Below are 26,409 nucleotides of genomic sequence, written 5' to 3'. Positions count from 1 at the left end.
AAGTACTCTTTCGATGCTTCTATTGTGAAATCCATATGACCGGAAACTGAGGTTAGCGTACCGTGGCTAGGTCCAGTAGAGTGTGTGTGTGTGTGTTTGTTCATTTTGGAAAATGTTACCATTATCAATTAAAGACGACGAGTACAAACCCGCCAAGTTTAATTTGTTGCTGAAGCTGTCGGGATGGATCAGGTAAAGAAGAAAGTCTCCGGATGCTAACGCGGCTAATTATGTCAATGCTAACCGGCTACATGAAGTCCACAATGTTGTCCGTCTACCAGATAAAATATCTTTATGCTCGCACTAAACTTAAAACTACCACGTTTTTTTTTCATGTGTTCCAGGTCGATTCTCGCCGACAAAACCTCTCGAAATCTGTTTTTCTTCTTGTGCTTGAACCTCTCTTTCGCTTTCGTGGAATTAACCTTCGGCATCTGGAGCAACAGGTAAGCTCACAGCTGGAATAAAGTAAGACGCAGGAATAGCTTTCAGGAGCAAAAAGTAAGCCAACATATGGAAGAATAATGTTTGTGCTGCCGTGGATGTGCCACGTATGTGTTAGCGCCGTGTGTGAGTAAGGGGCGGTCAATAACAGGAAGTGATGTCACAAACCGGAGGTGCCTCGAAATTGTTTCAAATGCATTCACTTACCAACGTCCTAAAACTCAGTGTTAGTGATAGAAATTTTCCAAAATGTGTGCCAGGGAACCCATCAAGTCATTAAATGGCCCTAAAGTAAATTTTTGGGGGTCCCACTTTTTTGTAACTGTTTTGAAAACATCCATCCATCCATTTCAATCAATCAATCAATGTTTATTTATATAGCCCTAAATCACCAGTGTCTCAAAGGGCTGCACAAACCACAACGACATCCTCGGTAGAGCCCACATAAGGGCAAGGAAAACTCCCAGTGGGACGTCGGTGACAGTGACAATGATCCATCCATTCATTTTCTACCGCTTATTCCATTTTGGGGTCGCGGGGGGCGCTGGCGCCTATCTCAGCTACAATCGGGCGGAAGGCAGGGTACACCCTGGACAAGTCGCCACCTCATCGAAGGGCCAACACAGATAGACAGACAACATTCACACACTAGGGCCAATTTAGTGTTGCCAATCAACCTGACTATGAGAAACCTTGGAGAGGACCGCATATGTCATAATTGCCAACCCTCCCGGATTTTCCGGGAGACTCCCGAAATACAGCGCCTCTCCCGAAAACCTCCCTGGACAAATTTTCTCCCGAAAATCTCCCTAAATTCAGGCGGAGCTGGAGGCCACGCCACCTCCAGCTCCATGAGGACCTGAGTGACGTGTCTGAGAGCGTGTCTGCCCAATGACGTTATAACTGTAGAACGATTGAGGGCGAGTTCTTGGTTTCTTATGTGGGTTTATTGTTAGGCAGTTTCATTAACGTCCTCCCAGCGCGGTAACAACACACAACGACAGCAGTCACGTTTTTGTCTACCGTAAAGCAGTTCGTCTACCGTAAACAGCAATATTGTGACACTCTTAAACAGGACAATACTGCCATCTTTTGCACATGCATATGGTTAGAAAAACAAGGATGGACAATTCAACCCTTAAAGGCCTACTGAAATGAAATGTTCTTATTTAAATGGGGATAGCAGGTCCATTCTATGTGTCATTTCGCGATATTGCCATATTTTTGCTGAAAGGATTTAGTAGAGAACATCAACGATAAAGTTCGCAACTTTTGGTCGCTAATGAAAAAGCCTTGCCTGTACCGGAAGTAGCAGACGATGTGCGCTTGACGTCACGGGTTGTGGAGCTCCTCACATCTGAACATTGTTTACAATAATGGCCACCAACAGCGAGAGCAATTCGGACCGATAAAGCGACGATTTCCCCATCAATTTGAGTGAGGATGAAAGATTCCTTATCTGCTTATTGTGTTACTAGTGTTTTAGTGAGATTATATGGTCGTACCTGTACAACCTGAAGGTCGGCCCCGCACCTTTCTTCAGCACCAGTCGACGGGTGGTGGCGATGCCCATCTCTGCCCTTCGCAAGGGACCCTCTTCGAAACACGATCTTTCGAAATGATCGCCGCATAATACACTGTACTTTGTGTGTGTGGTCCAATCCAACCGTGTTCGCTTGACATCTCTGTTCCATAGTAAAGCTTCACCGTCATCTTTCGGGAATGTAAACAATGAAACACCGGCTGTGTTTGTGTTGCTAAAGGCGGCCGCAATACACCGCATCCCACCTACAGCTTTCTTCCTTGACGTCTCCATTATTCATTGAACAAATTGCAAAAGATTCAGCAACACAGATGTCCATAATACTGTGGAATTATGCGATAAAAACAGACGACTTATAGCTGTGACCGGTGCTGGAACAAAATGTCCTCTACAATGTGTGACGTCACGCACACACGTCATCATACCGCGACGTTTTAGCATGATACTTCCGTGCAAAATTTAAAATTGTAATTTAGTAAACTAAACCGGCCTTATTGGCATGTGTTGCAATGTTAATATTTCATCATTGATATATAAACTATCAGACTGCGTGGTTGGAAGTAGTGGGTTTCAGTAGGCCTCTAAAACTTAGTGTTGGCGCGAGGAATTTTCTAAATGGGGTGCCAGGGAGCCCATCAAGTCATTAAAATGGCCCTACAGTAAATTTTTAGGGTCCCACTTTTTTGTAACTGTTCTAAAAACATCCATCCATCCATCCATTTTCTACCGCTTGTCCCTTTTGGGGTCGCAGGGTGTGCTGGAGCTTATCTCAGCTGCATTCGGCGGAAGGCAGCGTACACCCTGGACAAGTGGCCACCTCATCACAGGGCCAACCCAGAATAAACAGACAACATTCACCCGCTAGGGACCATTTAGTGTTGCCAATCAACCTATCCCCAAATGATGCATGTTCCTGTTTTAACTCACCTTCTACATTTTGTCTTGGAAAAAGAATGTCATGAATGGTATAGACTTGTATTGCGCTTTTCTACCTTCAAGGTACTCGAAGCATACTTGCCAACCTTGAGACCTCAGAATTAGGGAGATATTCAAAAGGCCTGCTGGAAGGTGTGTGTGTGTGTGTGTGTGTATATGTGTGTGTATATATATATATGTGTGTATATATATATGTGTGTGTATATATATGTCCAGGGTGTACCCCGCCTTCCGCCCGATTGTAGCTGAGATAGGCGCCAGGGAATAAGCGGTAGAAAATGGATGGATGGATATATGTGTATGTGTGTATATATATATATATATATATATATATATATATATATATATATATATATATATATATATATATATATATATATATATATATATATATATTTATGTATTTATATATATATATATATATATATATAGGGCTTCACTGTGGCAGGGGCGTTTGTGCGTCTGCCTCACAATACGAAGGTCCTGAGTAGTCTGGGGTTCAATCCTGGGCTCGGGATCTTTCTGTGTGGAGTTTGCATGTTCTCCCCGTGAATGTGTCATATATATATATATGGGTGTTTTGGGCTAGGAACAGAAGACTAGTTTCAACTCGTAGAGAGAGGCAGAGCTTGAATTGTAGTTTGGTTGACACCATGTATTAGAGAATTAGTGATTGACAGCAGCTATATACACACACAATGAGTTAAATGGCCATTCAACATGAAAGCAATTTAAAGAGAAAAACACAAGTACAATATACATATATACAATTCCATTTAACTAATCAGTGTCTCTGGATCTTGTTTAAATCTCAGTTCAGATAGTTGTTTTTGGGGGAAAAAAAGGATGGCAGTACAGTCCATGTGCTGCAGGTAAAGTGATAATTGTAAAGGGGTTGGCTCGAGAGCCTCCTACCAGCCCAGACAGCAGGTGGCGAGGTTTCTGGCTGGAAACTTCCAAAACCGATCCTTGGACTAGGTGGTTATTTTCCTTAGCTCGCCATCAAAAAGGGAAGCCTGGCCTCGAGCAGAAATGCAATCGATCTCTCATGTCCTGTCTCCTGGCTACTTCCTGCTATCGGCTTATAAGCACCACTAATTGGACCGTGGCGGTCACGTGACATGGGAGGAGTGCACCGAGTTGCCAAAGATTAACTAGAGCAAGAGCATACCAGTCACTTTCGGCTACCGGTATGTACCTACAGCTGATTGGACTTTGGCGGTCACGTGACTAGGGAGTGTGCAAAGAGTAAATAGAAAGACAAGAGCCTAATAGTCCCCGCAAATGTATTTGACACCTGCCTTACACCTGGGTTCCCTCCGGGTACTCCGCCTTCCTCCCACTTCCAAAGACATGCACCTGGTGATAGGTTGATTGGCAACACTAAATTGGCCCTAGTGTGAGAATGTTGTCTCTATCTGTGTTGGCCCTGCGTGAGGTGGGGACTTGTCCAGGGTGTACCCCGCCTGAGATAGGCACCAGCGAACCCAAAGGGAATAAGCGGTAGAAAATGGATGGATAACTGACTATGTTAAAATGTCAGCTGACAGACGACTGAACATTTTACCAGCAATTGTGTTTACTGTGTGTGTTCTCTAGTTTAGGATTGATTTCAGACTCCTTCCACATGTTCTTTGACTGCACGGCGCTGCTGGCAGGCCTGGCCGCCTCCGTCATCTCCAGGTGGCGCTCCAATGACAGCTTCTCTTACGGGTGAGATGCGGCGGGAGGACCTCGCTTGGCAGCAGGATGAGACCAAGTCAATAAATGTGTGTGTGCGTGCGTGTGTGTATCAGGTATGTCCGAGCTGAGGTTCTCGGCGGCTTCGTCAACGGACTTTTCCTCATCTTCACCGCTTTCTTCATCTTCTCCGAAGGAGTTGAGGTAACAATGCAACACACATAAATGCAAGCACAGCCATGAAACACAAGCTAGCAAGTGTGTGTGTATTGTGTGTGTACGTCAGAGGGCTCTGGAGCCGCCAGACGTTCATCACGAGCGTCTGCTTCCCGTCTCCGTGGCCGGTCTGCTCGTCAACCTGGTGGGAATTTTCGTCTTCCAACATGGAGGACATGGACACTCACATGGCGAGGAAGGTAACACACACACACACAAAGTGCAACCTCCAAAGTTCAACGCCCCAAATGTCAAACAAAACTTAAAAGTTAAGACTTCATCTATAGCAGGGGTCTCAAACTCAATTCACCTGGGGGCCAGTGGACGCAGAGGCTGGGCCTCAAGAAAAGATTTCTAAAAAAAAAATGTTGCATACTCCTCAGTATGTCTAGTTGTATAATGACATTTCAAATTGTATCCCTTGTGCACCGCAACTTTCTCTGTGCAAATAATACATGTCCGGGTGCCCCTGTGCTCAACAAAGAAATATTGCATCTGCCACTTTTCCTGGAATTGTCTTCGCACATCACTAACCCTTCTCTTCACTGCAGGCTTTGAAAAAGACATGTTTGGGGTTGTGGAATATATTTGTATTAAGCCGACGCATAGAGAATACTGTTATTTCCGCAATGTGTGTCGTTCCGCTTTTCCTCCCTACGGCAACACGGCTGTTGGCGGATAATAGCCAGGAAAGTACAGGGATAGCGAGCGCAAAAAAGTGTTATCCGGCATCATATAGAAATATATATGTAGTGTTCATCGTGTGAGGCAATGCAAATTTAACAATACAAAAAAAAAATAACGGTTTGAATTGGCGACCTGTCCAGGGTGTACGACGCCTTCCGCCCGATTGTAGCTGAGATAGGCGCCAGCGCCCCCCCTCGACGCCAAAAAAGGGAATAAGCGCTAGGAAATGGATGGATGGATGGATGAATTGGTCCAGGTTATCGGGGGACTGTTATTACTGACGGACAGGTGTCAGGGTGGGACTGCAGCCAAGCACGTAAGAAAACCATCGTCTCCATGGCAACGTCTTTCACTCATTTGCAGCTTTTCCACTAACGCTGGGGTAAGCAACCCAGAACGTTAAAAGAGCCATTTTGGAGCCAAATAACAAAACGCTGTCAAGCGCCATTCATATAAAACTCGCGGGCCGCACTTACATTAAACTTTCATATTAAGGTGGGGGCCGCAAAATAACGTCTCGCGGGCCGTGTGTCTGAGACCCCTGATCTATAGGATGAACCTTTACAAAGTGTGATGATAACTACAGATATTATCGGCCGATAAATGCTTTAAAATGTAATATTGGAAATTATTGGTATCTGTTTCAAAAAGTAAATTTTATGACTTTTTTAAAACGCCGCTGTACGGAGTGGCACACACACTTAGGGAGAAGTACAGAGCGCCAATAAACCTTAAAGGCACTGCCTTTGCGTGCCGGCCCAATCAAATTGCATCTATGGCTAATCACACACACAAGTGAGTGGAAGGCATACTTGGTCAACAGCCATACAGGTCATACTGAGGGTAGCCGTATGAGCAACTTTAACACTGTTACAAATATGCACACTAATATACACTGTGAACCCACACCAAACAAGAATGACAAACACATTTCGGGAAAACATCCGCGCCGTAACACAACATAAACACAACAGAACAAATACCCAGAACCCCTTGTAGCACTAACTCTTCCGGGACGCTACAATATACACCCCCGCTAACCCTTACCCCCAAATCCCCGCCCACCTCAACCTCCTCCTGCTCTCTCAGGGAGAGCATGTCCCAAATTCCAAGCTGCTGTTTTGAGGCATGTTTAAAAAAATATTGCAGTTTGTGACTTCAATAATAAATATGGCAGTGCCATGTTGGCGTTTTTTTTTCTATTACTTGAGTTGATTTATTTTGGAAAACCTTGTTACATTTTTTAATCACAACAAAATCAGGCATAAATAATGTGCTAATTCCACGACTGTATATATCGGTTTCGGTTGATATCGGAATCGGTAATTAAGAGTGGGGCAATATCGGATATCAGCAGAAAAGCCATTATCGGACATCTCTAGTATATATATTGTATCTGCTGATGTCGTCGTGTAAAAAAAGCTGTTACGATGTACGGCAAAATGCCAAATATCGGCGCCGATAATCGGCCTATTGTGTGATGTTTATATGTCTGGTGTGGAACCTTCCGAAACCTCGCTTACAAAGAAAGTGACGGACAACATCCATCCATCCATTTTCTACCTCTTATTCCCTTTGGGGTCGCGGGGGGCGCGCTGGTGCCTATCTCAGCTACAATTGGGCAGAAGGCGGGGTACACCCTGGAGTGACGGACAACAATGGAGAGCAATTTTCACCTAGAATGTTACGAGTGGAAAGTCTGACACCCTTGATGTCACGTGACGTCTCCGCCCTCAGGTCACGGCCACAGCCACTCGTTGTTTAACGGCACGACAACCCACAAGGGACATGATCGCCACGGGCACGATGGACACTCCCACCACGGGCACGATGGACACTCCCACCACGGGCACGAAGGACACGGTCATGAAGGACACGGTCACCAGGGTCATGAAGGACACGCCCACCACGGTCATGAAGGACACGCCCACCACGATGGACACAGTCACGGTGGTGAGTGAAATGGTGTGTGGCGCCATGATGTCACATGATGACTGACGTGTTTCGCCTTATGTTGACAGACGAGCCTCGCCTTGGTTCAAACAAACAGATCCTTCAAGGTGAGAAGGTCCACACGTGAATTCGGTCCCTAGAACCACATGACCGGAGGGCTAGGGGGCCACCAGGGGGCGCTCATGCCATCCAAGTAGTAGCCCCCCCTTGAGGTTCTGGTCATGACATTAATCTTTTTAACCTTTTTTAATTGTGTGTGTTAGGCGTGCTGCTGCACATCATGGCCGACACTTTGGGCAGCGTGGGCGTGATCATCTCCGCCCTTCTCATGCAGAACTACGGGCTGATGATCGCTGACCCCATCTGCTCCATGCTCATCGCCATCCTCATTGGCGTCAGGTGATGTGTGCACTCACACACTATCATGAACTATACATGTAGTCATCTATGTGTCTTTTCAACACAGTTATTAGTCTGTTCAACATTTATTTATGTGGCTAACACAGTGGTCACCATCCATCCATTTTCTACCGCTTATTCCCTTTTGGGGTTGCGGGGGGTGCTGGCGCCTATCTCAGCTACAATCGGGCGGAAGGCGGGGTACACCCTGGACAAGTCGCCACCTCATCGCAGGGCCAACACAGATTGACAGACAACATTCACGCTCACATTCACACACTAGGGCCAATTTAGTGTTGCCAATCAACCTATCCCCAGGTGCATGTCACCAACCTTTTTGAAACCAAGAGCTACTTCTTGGGTACTGATTAATGTGAAGGGCTACCAGTTTGATACACACTTAAATAAATTGCTAGAAAAAGCCAATTTGCTCAATTTCTATCCATCCATCCATTTCCTACCGCTTATTCCTCAATTTACCTTTAATAAATAGATCTATATATATATATATATATATATATATATATATATATATATATATATATAAATAAATGGGTATTTCTGTCTGTCATTCCGTGGTACATTTTTTTTCCTTTTACGGAAAGTTTTTTGTAGAGAATAAATGATGAAAAAAACACTTAATTGAACGGTTTAAAAGAGGAGAAAACAGGAAAAAATGAAAATTTAATTTTGAAACATAGTTTATCTTCAATTTCGAGTCTTTAAAATTCAACCGAAAAAAGAAGAGAAAAACTAACTAATTTGAATCTTTTGGAAAAAATTTAAAAAATAATTTATGGAACATCATTGGTAATTTTTCCTGATTAAGATTAATTATTGAATTTTGATGACATGTTTTAAATAGGTTAAAATCCAATCTGCACTTTGTTAGAATATATAACAAATTGGACCAAGCTATATTTCTAACAAAGACAAATCATTATTTCTTCTAGATTTTCCAGAACAAAAATTTTAAAAGAAATTCAAAAGACTTTGAAATAAAATTTTAATTTGATTCTAAAGATTTGCTAGATTTGCCAGAATAATTTTTTTGAATTTTAATCATATTTTACAAATATTCTTCGTCGAAAAAAACAGAAGCTAAAATGAAGAATTAAATTAAAATGTATTTATTATTCTTTACAATAAAAAAAATACTTGAACATTGATTTAAATTGTCAGGAAAGAAGAGGAAGAATTTAAAAGGTAAAAAGGTATAATTGTTTAAAAATCTTAAAATCATTTTTAAGGTTGTATTTTTTCTCGAAAATTGATTTTCTGAAAGTTATAAGAAGCAAAGTAAAAAAATAAATGAATTTATCTAAACAAGTGTAGACCAAGTCTTTAAAATATTTTGTTGGATTTTCAAATTCTAATTTTGTCTCTCTTAGAATTAAAAATGCCGAGCAAAGTGAGACCAGCTTGCGAGTAAATAAATACAATTTAAAAAATAGAGGCAGCTCACTGGTAAGTGCCACTATTTGAGCTATTTTTAGAACAGGCCAGCGGGCGACTCATCTGGTCCTTATGGGCTACCTGGTGCCCGCGGGCACCACGTTGGTGACCCCTGTGCTAATAACACATGTATTAGTCAATTAACATTGATTGATTAATTTAAACATTTATTAGTAGATTGCACAGTTCAGTACATATTCCGTACAATTGACCACTAAATGGTAACAACCGAATAAGTTGTTCAACTTGTTTAAGTCGGGGTCCACGTTAATCAATTCATGGTACAAATATATACTATCAACATAATACAGTCATCACACAAGTTAACCATCATAGTATGTACATTGAATTATTTACATTATTTACAATCCGGTGGGTGGGATGAGGAGCTTTGGTTGATATCAGTACTTCAGTCATCAACAATTGCATCAACAGAGAAATGTGGACATTGAAACAGTGTAGGTCTTTTTTAGTAGGATATGTACAGCCAGCAGAGAACATAGTGAACATATATATGTGTCTAACACATCTTTTAGTCTATTTAACATTTATCTATGTGTCTAACTCTTTTGATATATTCAACATTTATCTTTGTCAAATAACACATGTATACATCTAAGTAACATATTTCTGTGTATAATAACTCATGTATTAATCTATTTACCTTTTATCTGTGTCTAAACACATTCAGTAGTGGTTAACCTTTTTTCAGTGATGTACCCCCTGTGAACATTTTTTTTTAATTCAAATACCCCCTAATCAGAGCAAAGCATTTTTGGTTGAAAAAAAGAGATAAAGAAGTAAAATACAGCACTATGTCATCAGTTTCTGATTTATTAAATTGTATAACAGAGCAAAATATTGCTCATTTGTAGTGGTCTTTCTTGAACTATTTGGAAAATGTTTTTTAAAGATAACTAAAAACGTGTTAAAAAATAAACAAGTGATTCAATTATAAATAAAGATTTCTACACATAGACGTAATCAACTTAAAGTGCCCTCTTTAGGGATTGTAATAGAGATCCATCTGGATTCATCAACTTCATTCTAAACATGTCGTCACAAAAATTAGAAATCTTTAACATCAATATTTATGGAACATGTCCACAAAAAATCGAGCTGTCAACACTGAATATTGCATTGTTGCATTTCTTTTCACAGTTTATGAACTGACATTCATATTTTGTTGAAGTATTTTTCAATTAATATATTTATAAAGGATTTTTGATTTGTTGCTCTTTGTAGAATATTTTTTTTAAATCTCACGTACCCCTTGTCATACTTTCAAGTAACCCCAGGGGTACGCGTACCCCCATTTGAGAACCACTGGTCTAGTTAACATATATTTATGTGTCTAACACGTCCATTAGTCTATTTAACATATATATAAGTGTCTATCATATAACTTATTAGTCTAGTTAACATATATTTATGTGTCTAACACATCTTTTAGTTTGTCCATCCATCCATTTCCTACCGCTTGTCCCTTCCGGGGTCGCGGGGGGTGCCGGAGCCTATCTCAGCTGCATTCGGGCGGTAGGCGGGGTAAATGCTAGTCTAGTTAACATATATTAATGCATCTAACACATCTTTTAGTCCATTATTAATATGAACCTATCATACTTTACATCTGAGTGTCTAACATACAATCTATGACCATGTCAGCTACCCAGTGTGTCATACGGGTATCGAACCAGCGATCTTCTAGCAGCCGATCCATGATCATTATCTTACACTGATTTGCTCAGCTCATGGCAGTTGACCTTTGACCCACAGTGTGGTGCCTTTGCTGCGAGATTCCATCGGGATCTTAATGCAGAGGACGCCGCCCCCTCTGGACGACGCCCTCCCCGAGTGCTACCAAAGGGTGGGTACAAGCCACACCCCCAGGGGTGTATCTGCGCGGGCGTCCGGCTGACGTTTGTGCTGACGGTGCGTTCAGGTGCAGCAGCTGCAGGGCGTCTACAACGTGCAAGAGCCTCATTTCTGGACGCTGTGCACCGACGTCTACATCGGAACGCTCAAACTCCTCGTGGCGCCGGACGCTGACACCCGCTGGATCCAGAGCCAGACGCACAACATTTTCACGCAGGTTTGTGAACCTGCTTCAGGCCCACTGGCGCCCCCTAGTGTCGAGGAGCATCTAGTAAGATGGTGTCTCTCCACAGGTCGGAGTCCGTCAGCTGTACGTTCAGATCGACATCTCCGCCATGTAGAGGCTCCTCCCCCTTTGGACTCTGGGACCAATTGCCTGTTGTCTGCACTGGTGACCGCTGACCTTGGGGTTACAGCAGGACCCTTTTAGGGGGAGGGGCTAACTGTGATGAACTCGAACTGCCCTTTAATTTCGTTACCCGTCCTTGTCTGCCTCCAAAGGGCTTCCTTTTTCCACGACCCCCTCCCAACTTCCTCAATTACCTGTTGACCGGAATAGGGAATTCTGGGAAAGTGCCTTCATTAATAATAATCAGAGCCGAACTGAGTGCTGGATGGCCACGCCCCCTCAGAGTGCCAATAGATCCACGGACTGTGTCCGTGTGCGGGTGCCAAAACCACAGTCACGGGAGGGGGGGTGTAGACCCTCAACAGTAAGTAACAGACTGGTCACCTTTGTCGACGTCACAGGACAGGAAACAGGAAGTCTGTGTGGTCAAACGCAGCGTTTGGCAGCACAACCAGGAAATTGACCAAACAAATTCAAAGAATATTAAAGAAGACTGGCTTTATTTTGAAGTTATTTGGCTCACTTCCTGTTTTGAGGAGGAAGGAGTGGATGTCACAGAATGACTCAGTTTTTCTAGTGTATGTGTGTGTGCGTGTGTACGTGTGCGTGTGTGTGCGCGCGCGTGTGTTCTGGCAATTCTGACTTAATGGGGACATTGCTCTGTTTACAAAGTCAGCTTTAGGGAACTTCTGACGGTATGGGGACTAAAAAAAAACAGGTCCCCTAAAGGGAAATCTTTTTAAATAATTCTGAGGATCGTGTCATATTTAAACTTTTTTTATTTATTTAATTTTTTGTAATGGTTAGTAGTCACGTACAAATTTGTGTAAATTACCATATTTCCTTGAATTGCCGCCGGGGGCGCTAATTAATTTAAAACCCTCTTCTCACTCCGGCACTTACCAAAGGCATTAGGTAAATTTAGGCCTGCGCTTAAAAATTCCGAGTGTGATGTAAGGATACCATCATGAAAAGCACATTTAATAAAAACGTTACTATGGTCTTACCTTTACTTATATAGTCCATGCCAGCTCCTTCTGATCAAAAGCATCGATAACTTGTTTATAGAAGTCTTCCTTATTTTTCTTCAGTTTTAAAAGTCTCTCTGTCTCGATGGAAATCTTCCTTTATTACCTCCTGCTTCGATTGAAAGTCCAGTTTAGAAAACCGTTTTTATTTTAGATATGTAATCCTCCATGTAAAAAGTGCAAACGAGAGGGAAAAAAAAAAGATCGCTGCTCACTTTTGCTGCTTGTTGTCACTTCTTCTGCAGCAGAGTAGTCGCAAGAAGGATCACTAGCGCCCTCTACCACCAGGAGGCGGGAGTCATTTAATGACTCATATTTGACACACGCAGCTACGGTATATTAATAAAAAATAGCTCCTTACTGTTCTTTTTAGCATATTCAATAGCTTGGACCTTAAATCCTACTGAATAGCTCTTAATCTTCTTCCTATTATTCGATTTCAAATTATTGAAATCAACCTCCATTTTAAAAATGATGACAGGTGAAGTGTCACTCGTGACGTGACGAGTTTGACCCGGCGGAAATTCTAGGCATATGCTAATTATTTTGCGAAACGAGTTTGACCCGGCAGAAATTCTAGACATGCGCTACTAAAAATAATATTTTGCGAAACAAGTTTGACCCGGCAGTAATTCTAGGCAGGCGCATACCATATACCCGGCGGCAATTCAAGGAAATACGGTATGGAAAATTATTTAAATTTGGTCCCCATGAACCATATTAACTCTTTTTGTCCCCAGTAAGAATGATCAGCACATTACTTCACCAATCCAGAGATTTAAAGACCTGTATGAACTAACTAGGCATTGGACATTTGACCTAGTTTTTTTTTTTTATGCCTCCACAACCTGTAGAAAGGGTGGTCCCCACAAGTACTGAACAAAAACCTGGTGCTCTGTCCAAATGATAACCTTTATGTGTGTTTTGTGTGTGCTACGAGCCGTCCTCCGTGCTCAGGTGCCGCAGTGCGTCCGGTTGAGCATTGAGCCGTAACATGTCCACCTCCAGGGGGTGGAGCTTGCCGGTGACTACCAGCGAATGGAGCGGCGCGCCGAGGTCACATGACACCAACTGACCCAACGTGGCCGTGCAGATCTTCTGGTCGTCAGCGCCGAGCCGGGCCACGCCTACGCACACCGTGTCCTCCGTCACACCTGCAGACAGGCAGCAGGGAAGAGTGAGGTACTTTTTAATTTTTTTTTAAAGGCCTACTGAAATGAGATTTTCTTATTTAAACGGGGATAGCAGGTCAATGGGGCGGCATGGCGTAGTGGGTAGAGCGGCCGTGCCAGAAACCTGAGGGGTTGCAGGTTCGCTTCCCACCTATTGACATCCAAATCGCTGCCGTTGTGTCCTTGGGCAGGACACTTCACCCTAGCCCCCGGTGCCGCTCACACTGGTGAATGAATGATAGGTGGTGGTCGGAGGGGCCGTGGGCGCAAAGTGGCAGCCACGCTTCCGTCAGTCTACCCCAGGGCAGCTGTGGCTACAGATGTAGCTTACCACCACCAGGTGTGAATGAATGATGGGTTCCCACTTCACTGTGAACGCTTTGAGTATCTAACAATAGAAAAGAGTGATATAAATCTAATCCATTATTATTATAGCAGGTCCATTTTATGTGTCATACTTGATCACTTCGCGATATTGCTATATTTTTGCTGAAAGGATTTAGTAGAGAACATCGACGATAAAGTTCGCAACTTTTGGTCGCTAATAAAAAGCCTTGCCTGTACCGGAAGTAGCAGACAATGTGCGCGTGACATCACGGGTTGTAGGGCTCCTCACATTGTTTTTAATCATAGCCTACAGCATCAACAGCAATTCGGACTGAGAAAGCGACAATTTCCCCATTAATTTGAGCGAGGATGAAATATTCGTGGATGAGGAAAGTTAGAGTGAAACACAAAAAAAAAAGGAAGGGCGACGGCTCAAGGCGGCAGAAGTGGGAGCGATTCAGATGTTATTAGACACATTTACTAGGATAATTCTGGAAAATCCCTTATCTACTTGTGTTAATAGTGTTTTAGTGAGATTATAAAGTCATACCTGAAAGTCGGAGGGCTGCAGTGAACGCCAGTGTCTCTGAGAGAAGCCAATGGAGGAGCCAAGATCACAGCTGCAGGAGGAGGTCGCATAATCCGCTGAAGTCTCCGGCAAGAGCCGACTTAATATCACAATTGGTTGACATGTGGTAGAGAAACATGTTCGCTTGACCGCTCTGTGTTAAAGCTTCACAATAAACAAAGAAACACTGGCTGTGTTTCAGCTGCTAAAGGCAGCTGCAATCCACCGCTTTCCACCAACAGCATTTTTCTTTATAGTCTCCATTATTAATTGGACAAATTGCCAAAGATTCAGCAACACAGATGTCCAAAATACTGTGTAATTATGCGATGAAAAGAGACGACTGGGCTGGGTGCTGGGCTGAAATGTCCGCGCCAACCAATAACGTCACAAGCACACGTCAACATAAGCGTCATCATACCCCAACGTTTTCAACAGGATACCTCGCGGGAAATTTAAAATTGCAAATTAGTAAACTAAAAATGCCGTATTGGCATGTGTTGCAATGTTAATATTTCATCATTGATGTATAAACTATCAGACTGCGTGGTCGGTAGTAGTGGCTTTCAGTAGGCCTTTAAATTAATTACGTGGATGTATGCGTCAGCTGTGTCTCACCGCCAAGCTCCTCCCCCTGCTCCCGCCTCCTCTGGACGATCTGGACCATCTGGTTGGCCGCCTGCGACACGCTCATGAAGCGGGGAGGCTCGTAGATCTTCTTCCCTCTGAAAACAGGCCTCCATTAGGTGCGTCACTCGGTGTAGTCCGTGTGTGTTGTTACCTCATCATGTTCTCCACTGACTGTTCCTTCACTTTGAGATCTGCAAACACACAACGTAAGCACTTCTGGAACTCACCTAACATGCTAATGCTAACATCAATGACGGCCCATCCTCCCCCCCCGCAACCAAACCCTGGACCCCTTCCCAACTTGTCGTCCATTAGCTTTAATAAGCATGAACATCACAGATGAGACGCAGGCCGTTGGGGGCCAATTGGGGGTTGGCTTTGGTCCCTTAAGGGGGGCGTCACAGAGTGATTGATTGGTCTGGGGTGGAAAAAAAAAGTGACATCGGGTGGCTCAAACATCACCGTGTTCGTGGTCTTACCGAGTAAACAAAGAGTGTGCAGTCCAGCTGATCGGTTTTTGCAGATTTTGTCGTAGAAGCTTTCGGGTTTCCACGTGTCCGTCCAGAAGACCACGGAAACCGTCTCCCCAAAGTTGTACAGCTGTCGCACACACGCAGACAAACAGCAAATTATGAAATAAACATCTACAAGCATCCTATCAGTTTTGTAGCACGAGTCACCAAGTGAATTATATATATTTTTTTGTGAAGTGAATTATATTTATATAGCGCTTTTTCTCTAGTGACTCAAAGCGCTTTACATAGTGAAACCCAATATCTAAGTTACATTCAAAACAGTGTGGGTGGCACTGGAAGCAGGTGGGTAAAGTGTCTTGCAACGGCAGTGACTAGGATGGCGGAAGCGGGAATCGAACCTCCAACCCTCAAGTTGCTGGCACGGCCACTCTACCAACCGAGCTACACCGCCCTAACACTTCTCCAAGTTCCAGAACGCATTTTAGTTTTATGCACCGCATTTTTCAGAGTACAAGTCGCTCCGGAGTATAAGTCGCACCTGCCGAAAATGCATAATAAAGAAGGCAAAAAAACACAAGTGGCAATTGAGTATAAATCGCATTTTTGGGGGAAATTTATTTGATAAAACCAACACAAAGAATAGACATTTGAAAGGCAATTTAAAATAAAAAAATTGTGAACAACAGGCTGAATAAGTGTATGCCTGCTATGTTGACTTCAGATATTATGGTAAGAGTCATTCAAATAACTATAACATATAGAACATGCTATACGTTTACCAAACAATCTGTCACTCCTAATCCATAAATTCCATGAAATCTTATACGTCTAGTCTCTTACGTGAAATAATTAAATAATATTATTTGAGATTTTAAGGTAATATGTTAGTAATTTCACACATAAGTCGCTCCTGAGTACAAGTCCCACCCCCGGCCAAACTATGAAAAAAGCTGCGACTTATAGTCCGAAAAATACGGTACATCGCTACCAGGTATGGGTCCTAGTGTTGTCCCGATACTTTAAAGGGGAACATTATCAGCAGACCTATGTAAGCGTCAATATATACCTTGATGGTGCAGAAAAAAGACCATCTATTTTTTTAACCGATTTCCGAACTCTAAATGGGTGAATTTTGGCAAATTAAACGCCTTTCTGTTTATCGGCCTTTTAGCGATGACGTCAGAATGTGACTTCACCGAGGTAACACACCCGCCATTTTCATTTTCAACACATTACAAACACCGGGTCTCAGCTCTGTTATTTTCCGTTTTTTTGACTATTTTTTGGAACCTTGGAGACATCGTGCCTCGACGGTGTAACAACACTAACAGGGAGGGATTCAAGTTGCACCACTGGCCCGAAGATGTGAAAGTGTCTGCCGCCAGACCCCCATTGAATGTGCCAGAATGTCTCCACATTTTACCGGCGATGCTAAGACAGACATGGCACAGAGATGTATGGATAACCTGCAAATGCATTTGCAACGATAGTCAACGAAATCACAAAGGTGAGTTTTGTTGATGTTGACTGCCAGGTAATCGATGCTAACATGCTATGCTAATCGATGCTAACATGCTATTTACCGGCGGTGCTAAAGCAGACATGGTACAGAGATGTATGGATAACCTGTAGATGCATTTGCAACTATATTACGTTTCCTTCCACCCACATTTAATGCGAAAAAAAACACTTACCAATCGACGGATTTAAGTTGCCCCAGTGTCAAAAGATGCGAAAGTCCTGATCGTTTGGTCCGCACATTTTACCGGCGATGCTAACGCAGCTATTCGGCCATGCTATGGCTATTAATAGCGTCAATAGCTATTCGCTCAATAGCTTCAGTTTCTTCTTCAATACTTTCATACTCCAACCATCAACATGCGTAATCTGTTGAATCGCTTAAATCGCTGAAATCCGAGTTTGAATCCGAGCTAATGTCGCTATATCTTGCTGTGGTATTCCCATTGTTTGTTTACATTGGCAGCACTGTGTGACGTCACAGGGAAATGGATAGTGGTTTCGAAGATAGCGAAAATAAGGCACTTTAAAGCTTTATTTAGGGATATTTCGAGACCGGTAAAATTTTGAAAAAAACTTCAAAAAATACAACAAGCCACTGGGAACTGATTTTTATTGTTTTTAACCCTTTTGAAATTGTGATAATGTTCCCCTTTAAAGCAGGGGTGTCCAAAGTGCGGCCCGGGGGCCATTTGCACCCCGCAGGTCATTTTTTAAATACGATTGATAAAAATTAAAACATAAAAAGTGATATAAAAGAGCAAATGTAAAATGAAACAAGAACATTTTGCAATTTTGACTCTAATAACACAAAGCTGCCATGCAGGCTGTTTCTTTAAAAAATAATAGTGAATCAAAATCAATGTCATTATGATTTATTGACCTATTCAAGGCTCCAATTACTTCACATTAAATATTCCACTTTGAGATATTTTTGGGGGCTAATGTTGCATATTTTGTGTTTGCCATATAAAAAACTGAGCAGTTTGTTTTTTTTCCAAAGAAGGGCCTAAAACAAACAAACAAAAAACATAAACAAAAAAAAAATTATAATTGACGGATATATCTGAAGTTGATCTCGAGACCATTGTGTTAAAGTAAACCGTAAAAAAAATATATAGAGTTTATTTTTAACACTTTATTGAGTAGGCCCCCTTTGGATCAGTGTGTTTTGTTTTTAAGTGTCATTGCATAAAAAATAATAGTAAATTAAAATCAATGGTGTTATGAGTTGTTGACCTTTTTATGGCTCCATTTATTATATAATCTCAAATATTGTACTTAAAAATGTTATGGGTGAAAATATTGCATATTTTGTGTTTTTTTTCCATAAAAAAATCATTGTTTTCTTTTACAAAAAGAGCATTTAACTTAAATCTTTAAAAACGTCATATTGACAATTAGAACTAATGTTGATCTAGAGATTTAAAACTTGAATAATAATAAAAATAATAATAGTGAGTAATGACGCATTTTTAACATTTTATTTTTACCAAAACCCTTTGGGGTCCCCGGGATCAAGCCTGAGTGGAGGCCTAAATGTATATTTTTTATTCATATATTGTATTGTTTTTTTTTTAAATAAATGGCCTCTGCTTGCTTTGATTTTTCAGTGTAAGTTTGGACACCCCTGCTTTAAGGGGACTACAAAAAAATGCATTATTGGTTTTATTTGAACAAAATAATCTTAGGGTACATAAACATGAAATTTTGTCCTCAAACAAAATAGTGAACATACTAGACAACTTTTCTTTTAGTAGTAAGTAAACAAACAAAGGCTCCTAATTAGTCTGCTGACATATGCAGTAACATATTGTGTCATTTATACACCTATTATTTTGTCAACATTCTAAAGGACAAGGGGTAGAAAATTAGAGATGTTCGATAGTATCGGACTGCCGATAAATGCTTTAAAATGTAATATCGGAAATTATCGGTATCGGTTTCAAAATCACCGGTATCTGTTTCAAAAAGTAAAATGGGACATAGGGAGAAGTACAGAGCGCCAATAAACCTTAACAGCTTTACACACACACACACACACACACACACACACACACACACACACGTGAATGCAAGCATACTTGGTCAACAGCCATACAGGTCACACTGAGGGTGTGATCTGTAATAAACCTTAAAAGCTTTTCACACACACACACACACACACACACACACACACACACGTGAATGCAAGCATACTTGGTCAACAGCCATACAGGTCACACTGAGGGTGGCCGTATAAACAACTTTAACACTGTTACAAATATGCGCCACACTGTGAACCCACAACAAACAAGAATGACAAAGACATTTCAGGAAAACATCTGCACCCTAACGCAACATAAACCCAACAGAACAAATACCCAGAACCCATTGCAGCACTAGCTTTTTTGGGACGTTAGAATATACCCTCAAACCCTGCCCAGCTTAACCTCCTCATGCTCTCTCAGGGAGAGCATGTCCCAAATTCCAAGCTGCTGTTTTGAGGCATGTAAAAAATAAAAAAATAAAAATAATAAATAAAATGCACTTTGTGACTTCAATAATAAATATGGCAGTGCCATGTTGGCATTTTTTTCCATAACTTGAGTTGATTTATTTTCGAAAACCTTGTTATATTTTTTAACACATCCAGCGGGGCATCAGAACAAAATTAGGCATAATAATGTGTTAATTCCACGACTTTATATAATGGTATAGTTGGACAATATCGGAAATCGGCAAAAAAGCCATTATCGGACATCTCTATAGAAAATTACTTGCTAATTTACTGTTAATATCTGCTTATTTTCTGTTTTAACATGTTCTATCTACTCTTCTGTTCAAATTCAATCACTTATTGTTCTGTCGTTTGATACTTTTACATTAGTTTTGGATGATACCACAAATTCCGGTATCAATCTGATACCAAGTAGTTGCAGGATCATACATTGGTCCTCATGTGTCCAGGGACATATTACCTGAGTTTCTAAACATAATATACATTTTTTTAAAAACGAAAGATTTTTTGATGCTACAAAAATATTGATGTAATCATAGTAGTATCGACTACCTACGCTCCTGTACTTGGTATCATTACAGTGGATGTCAGGTGTAGATCCACCCATGGCATTTGTTTACATTGTGACGCCAGTGAGCTATTGTATCCTCCTAGTGTGTAGTGAAGCATGTTTAGCTATTCCTCGTCCTGCAGTGATAATGATACTTGTAAGAAACTAACTTTATTTGTCGCCATGGAGACAAAGACAAGTGATTTAGAAGTAGCTAAAACACGCTACCTAGCTAGCCATGTCTTAAAGCACCTCTTCCTGAGGGCATTTCAGTGTTATAACTTCACCTTTATATTTACTTTTTAAGCCAAAATGTGTCCGTTCTCCCTTTCTTGTCTACACACTGTGTGCGTGTAGGTACTCTGTACCCGTGCGCTGCCGAACATGCTCATCTGCTCGTAAAACCAGCAATGTCACGACGTGATGACGGCGGGGGGGTGTGGAACCGGTACTTTTTAGATGCGATATAGAACCGAATATGATTCATTAGTATCGTGGTACTACATTAATACCGGTATACTGTACAACTCTAATGGGTCCCAATTGAAAAGGTACTCCCGGGTACCAATTCATCTAAAATCAAACGGTACCATATTTCAATTTTTTTGTTACATGGGACGTGACGTCCGGTTCAAACACCTGGCCGGGAAACAAGCATTTCTGGACTTGCTCCGGGCACTGTTACAATTTCACACCATGACAAAGCAAGAAGAAGACGCCCGATGCTAATTTATTTGCCATAGACAAGCTACTGATTAGCATTAACGATTTTACATGGCGTTTTCACCGCCTCCAAATTTTGGTATTAAAAACTACGTGTGTTACAATTTAACTGCCGGCGTGTAATAAATCCAATACTTACAGTACAAACAGATTAAGAGTGGCACATTGAATGGCAAATTCACTACTGCCATCTAAAGTCTTGGAATTGCAACTGCATGCAAAGACTACTATATAATACAGCACAGTAAATAAAGTTAAGGTACCAATGATTGTCACACACACACTAGATGTGGCGAAATTATTCTCTGCATTTGACCCATCACCCTTGATCACCACCTGGGAGGTGAGGGAAGCAGTGAGCAACAGCGGTGGCCGCGCCCGTGCATAATTTTTGGTGATTTAACCCCCAATTCCAACCCTTGACGCTGAGTGCCAAGCAGGGAGGTAATGGCTCGGCCCGGGGTTGACAGAAGTGTAAGAAAGCAATATAGCAACTGGACAAGATAGCTCGGTGTTAATGTAAAGTTTTATTTTATTTTATTTACATTTGAGCACACACACAAAAGTGTCGGTTCCTAGTTACCGGGAATTGGTACCGTATGAACTTGGGAAAAGACCGGCAGTTTAGAATCCCGGACGAGTCCCCAATTTGTTGCGTTTGACCAGGCGTTCCTCTGCTGGGAATCTAAACTGCCGGTCTTTTCCCAAGTTCTTTTCCTTGACACATAAGCTGATTCTCGATGAATCCCAGACAATGAGTAGGATATATGATACTTTAATCCAAAGCTTTGGTGAGACCAATCTAGATACAAGCTTTCGATAGCATTCCCCAAATTTATCTAACATTCTAACGGCAAAACACTACTTCTTAAATCCTCTAACAGCCCCCACCCTTCGGAATGAATACTCATGTCTTATTGTTCTCCTTAGCAGAATACAGGATGAGATAAGAAAGGGAGCACATCTCCTCCTCACATTCCTACAGCTCCAAGGTCTAACACATTCACACCACTTGGCTGTTTCCAAATATGACTAGGATCTAACAAGATATCTATCTCCGTCAGTCACAATGCTAATCCAATCACATTGGTGTGGTCAAAATGCTAATGTCGAGGTCATGTGACTCACCTGCAGGCCACAGCAGCCAACCGCGTTCATGATGGAGGCATTGTGGATGACCCGATATGGTATCCCAGCATGCACCGCTCTGAGGACCAGGTCACTGTGAGTGGTAGCGCTGCGATCAAAAACGGCAAGGGCGTCATGGTGAGTGTGGCGTCTTCTTGCAACAGCGAATGTTATCCTTCGTGCCACGACCCACCCGAAAGGGTCTCCCACCACCAGAAAGGCTATGTCGGTCTCTTTAGCGTCCTTAAGGATCTCGTCAGCTTCCTGCTCCACCAGATCCCTGTCGGCCAGGATCAGCTCCTTGCCGTAGTACTCCTCCTGAGCAATCATCACATGCTGAACATGACATGTAAGGTAACATTGGCAAATACACACACGGCTACTCAAGCTAATAGTGACGGTACTACCATCAGGAAGCAGGTATAGACAAGTCAATACCGCTTGGAAGCAAGTGTATGCACACATAATAGCAAATACCTGGTGCTATTGAAGCAGATATATTTGCACTGTTTAATAAGCTAATACCACACAGAAGCAGGTACACACAATAAGCCAATACCACAATAGAGTAGGTATATACACGCCTCTAAACATGCTAATACCACAAAGAAGCAGGTACACACACAGCTAAATAAGCCAACATCATACTATATATGTGTGTGTGTATATATATATATATATATATATATATATATATATATATATATATATATATATCCATCCATCTATTCATCCATCTTCTTCCGCTTATCCGAGGTCGGGTCGCGGGGGCAACAGCCTAAGCAGGGAAACCCAGACTTCCCTCTCCCCAGCCACTTCGTCTAGCTCTTCCCGGGGGATCCCGAGGCGTTCCCAGGCCAGCCGGGAGACATAGTCTTCCCAACGTGTCCTGGGTCTTCCCCGTGGCCTCCTACCGGTTGGATGTGCCCTAAACACCTCCCTAGGGAGGTGTTCGGGTGGCATCCTGACCAGATGCCCCTAGGGACGCGTTCGGGTGGCATCCTGACCAGATGCCCGAACCACCTCATCTGGCTCCTCTCGATGTGAAGGAGCAGCGGCTTTACTTTGAGTTCCTCCCGGATGACAGAGCTTCTCACCCTATCTCTAAGGGAGAGCCCCGCCACACGGCGGAGGAAACTCATTTCGGCCGCTTGTACCCGTGATCTTATCCTTTCGGTCATGACCCAAAGCTCATGACCATAGGTGAGGATGGGAACGTAGATCGACCGGTAAATTGAGAGCTTTGCCTTCCGGCTCAGCTCCTTCTTCACCACAACGGATCGGTACAACGTCCGCATTACTGAAGACGCCGCACCGTTCCGCCTGTCGATCTCACGATCCACTCTTCCCTCACTCGTGAACAAAACTCCTAGGTACTTGAACTCCTCCACTTGGGGCAGGGTCTCCTCCCCAACCCGGAGATGGCATTCCACCCTTTTCCGGGCGAGAACCATGGACTCGGACTTGGAGGTGCTGATTCTCATTCCGGTCGCTTCACACTCGGCTGCGAACCCATCCAGTGAGAGCTGAAGATCCCGGTTAGATGAAGCCATCAGGACCACATCATCTGCAAAAAGCAGGGACCTAATCCTGCGGTCCCCAAACCGGAACCCCTCAACGCCTTGGCTGCACCTAGAAATTCTGTCCATAAAAGTTATGAACAGAATCGGTGACAAAGGACAGCCTTGGGGGAGTCCAACCCTCACTGGAAACGTGTCCGACTTACTGCCGGCAATGCGGACCAAGCTCTGGCACTGATCATACAGGGAGCGGACCGCCACAATAAGACAGTCCGATACCCCATACTCTCTGAGCACTCCCCACAGGACTTCCCGAGGGACACGGTCGAATGCCTTCTCCAAGTCCACAAAGCACATGTACACTGGTTGGGCAAAGTCCCATGCACCCTCAAGAACCCTGCCGAGAGTATAGAGCTGGTCCACAGTTCCACGACCAGGACGAAAATATATATAATGCTTCCACCGTGGAGGAGGGGGAAAAAGAGCTCAGCCCGGCCCGACCGGCTGCCTTCGCTTCGCCTCGTCGAGAAACGTGGCTTCCCTCAGAGACACTGGCGGTCACCACACCCGTGGCCGCACCCCTCCGACTTTCAGGTACGACCATATAATCTCACTAAAACACTAGTAACACAATAAGCAGATAAGGGATTTTCCAGAATTATCCTACCAAATGTGTCTAATAACATCTGAATCGCTCCCACTGCCCTGGCCCTTTTTTTTTCTTCTCTCTAGTCCAGGAGTCGGGAACCTTTTTGGCGGAGAGAGCCATGAAAGCCAAATATTTTAAAATGTATTTCCGTGAGAGCCATATCATATTTTTTAACACTGAATACAACTAAATGCGTGTATTTGTAAGTAAAACCTATTTTTTTAGAGTATAACAAGTCTCTTCTTAATTTTAATAACATTGTTATTCTGAAGCTAACCAATATAAAATAAAATACTTCTTAATGCGACTTATTAAAATTGTGGGGTAGAAAACGGATGGATGGATTAAAATGCATTAGAAAGTTTTATATTTTCAAAGTTGTTTTTAACACTTTAACACGTACATGAATTGATTTACGTGGACCCCAACTTAAACAAGTTGAAAAACTTATTCGGGTGTTATCGTTTAGTGGTCAATTGTACGGAATATGTACTGTACTGTGCAATCTACTAATATAAGTTTCAATCAATTAATCAATCCATCAAAACTGTGATTACCAGCGGAATTATTCATTATCGTGTTAAGCAATGTCAGCTAAGGTTTATCTGAGAGCCAGATGCAGTCATCAAAAGAGCCACATCTGGCTCGAGAGCCATAGATTCCCTACCCCTGCTCTAGTCCTTCACTCTCACTTTCCTCATCCACAAATTTTTCATCCTCGCTCAAATTAATGGGGAAATCGTCGCTTTCTCGGTCCGAATCGCTCTCGCTGCTGGTGGCCATGATTGTAAACAATGTGAGGAGCTCCACAATCCGTGACGTCACGCGCACATCGTCTGCTACTTCCGGTAAAGGCAAGGCTTTATTATTAGCGACCAAAAGTTGCGAACTTTATCGTGGATGTTCTCTACTAAATCCTTTCAGCAAAAATATGGCAATATGGCGAAATGATCAAGTATGACACATAGAATGGACCTGCTAACCCCGTTTAAATAAGAAAATCTCATTTCAGAAGGCCTTTAACATATATAGATTTAAAGAACATTTTATTATTATCCTCATTTTAACAATGGATAGACAATATAGAAAGTTAGTTTATTGTAAAGTCTCACCAAAGCTTCCTTGCCCACAGTGAGCACGGAGGTGTAGGCCTCCAAGTAGACCCGGGAACACTTCCTCAAGGCCTGCAGACCTTTCACTGTGATGTCGGTGGCGTCCCCCAGACCCAACCCGATCAGGTAGAGCATCCCGATCGGAAAAGATTGCCCCAAAAGCAGCTCCAAAAAATGTGACTTTGAGCCAGTCTGCACTCACGTGGACTCTGTAGCGCTGCTTTAGTGTCCGTCTGGCGTAAAGAAGACTTTACGACACTTACCGCCGCAATACGACCTTGTTGTGCTCCGGCTCTTTACGTCAAAGCCATTAAAATATTACACTATTATAACTTGGGGTTTATATATGTCGCTTTTACTGTATAAAACTACAAAATAACTTCAGTTTTGCACGACGACCACTTTATTTGCTTTCTTTCGAAACCTCCGCTCCACGGCAACGTGTCACCATTTCCGCTCTAATCGCCTACAAAATAAGAGCTCAAGGTTGGGTTTTTGATTGAGAATTTTATTAGTAGATTGCACAGTACAGTACATATTCCATATAATTGACCACTAAATGGTAACACCCGAAAGAGTTTTTCAACTTGTTTAAGTCGGGGTCCACGTCAATCAATTCGTGGTAAGCCATATACTGTATGACAGCTTATAACCGGAACTTAACAATACAAAGAGGCAAGCCCACAAAAATAGGCTATTCATCCATCCATTTCTACCGCTTATTCCCTTTTGGGGTCGCAGGGGGCGCTGGTGCCTATCTCAGCTACAATAGGGCGGAAGGCAGGGTACACCCTGAACAAGTCGCCACCTCATTGCAGTATTATCTAAATATGTATATTTATTTATACATTAAGAACAATGTATGTATATATTTTTAAATCTGTCGCACTTTTAATATTTCATAATTTTTATACAATTTCACTTTTTATCTTTTTATTCGAGCCCTTTTACCGTATTGCTTTTAGCTCATT

The 26,409-nt window shown here is 42.5% G+C and overlaps 2 protein-coding genes across 3 annotated transcripts; one reads left to right on the top strand and one right to left on the bottom strand.

Annotated features, from left to right (window-relative positions):
* Positions 1 to 12,039, top strand: slc30a7 (solute carrier family 30 member 7). 2 transcript variants are annotated; one of them, XM_061888724.1, is made up of 11 exons: positions 1 to 192; positions 345 to 446; positions 4,523 to 4,636; positions 4,720 to 4,807; positions 4,890 to 5,019; positions 7,244 to 7,459; positions 7,528 to 7,566; positions 7,723 to 7,858; positions 11,090 to 11,180; positions 11,256 to 11,405; positions 11,482 to 12,039. In XM_061888724.1, the coding sequence occupies exons 1-11, from the start codon at positions 113 to 115 to the stop codon at positions 11,527 to 11,529; spliced, it is 1,194 nt and encodes a 397-aa protein (XP_061744708.1). In that variant the 5' UTR covers positions 1 to 112; the 3' UTR covers positions 11,530 to 12,039. The 2 variants fall into 2 exon arrangements, with proteins under 2 accessions (XP_061744708.1, XP_061744709.1); XM_061888725.1 differs by having other exon boundaries at positions 176 to 192; positions 4,528 to 4,636.
* dph5 (diphthamide biosynthesis 5) lies at positions 12,021 to 25,889 on the bottom strand. Its single transcript, XM_061888726.1, has 7 exons — positions 25,439 to 25,889; positions 22,351 to 22,475; positions 22,158 to 22,266; positions 15,742 to 15,862; positions 15,414 to 15,453; positions 15,251 to 15,357; positions 12,021 to 13,719 (listed from the first exon to the last, which is right to left on the bottom strand). The coding sequence occupies exons 1-7, from the start codon at positions 25,571 to 25,573 to the stop codon at positions 13,499 to 13,501; spliced, it is 858 nt and encodes a 285-aa protein (XP_061744710.1). The 5' UTR covers positions 25,574 to 25,889; the 3' UTR covers positions 12,021 to 13,498.
* Positions 25,890 to 26,409: the final 520 nt, after the last annotated feature.

This window comes from Nerophis ophidion, linkage group LG26 (assembly GCF_033978795.1).
Source record: "Nerophis ophidion isolate RoL-2023_Sa linkage group LG26, RoL_Noph_v1.0, whole genome shotgun sequence".
NCBI classification, from domain to species: Eukaryota; Metazoa; Chordata; class Actinopteri; order Syngnathiformes; family Syngnathidae; genus Nerophis; species Nerophis ophidion.
This window is presented reverse-complemented; position numbering and strand designations above follow the sequence as displayed.

What these genes read in the sequence shown, in the direction of transcription:
- slc30a7 (XM_061888724.1), top strand. Translation starts at nt 113, where the DNA reads ATGTTACCATTATCAATTAAAGACGACGAGTACAAACCCGCCAAGTTT. An exon ending in TCTTCTCCGAAGGAGTTGAG is followed by an intron (nt 4,808 to 4,889) that starts GTAACAATGCAA and finishes TGTGTACGTCAG; the next exon opens with AGGGCTCTGGAGCCGCCAGA. An exon ending in CGCACAACATTTTCACGCAG is followed by an intron (nt 11,406 to 11,481) that starts GTTTGTGAACCT and finishes GTCTCTCCACAG; the next exon opens with GTCGGAGTCCGTCAGCTGTA.
- dph5 (XM_061888726.1), bottom strand. Translation starts at nt 25,573, where the DNA reads ATGCTCTACCTGATCGGGTTGGGTCTGGGGGACGCCACCGACATCACA. An exon ending in CTGTGGGCAAGGAAGCTTTG is followed by an intron (nt 22,476 to 25,438) that starts GTGAGACTTTAC and finishes ATGATTGCTCAG; the next exon opens with GAGGAGTACTACGGCAAGGA. An exon ending in GTGGTGGGAGACCCTTTCGG is followed by an intron (nt 22,267 to 22,350) that starts GTGGGTCGTGGC and finishes TTTTGATCGCAG; the next exon opens with CGCTACCACTCACAGTGACC.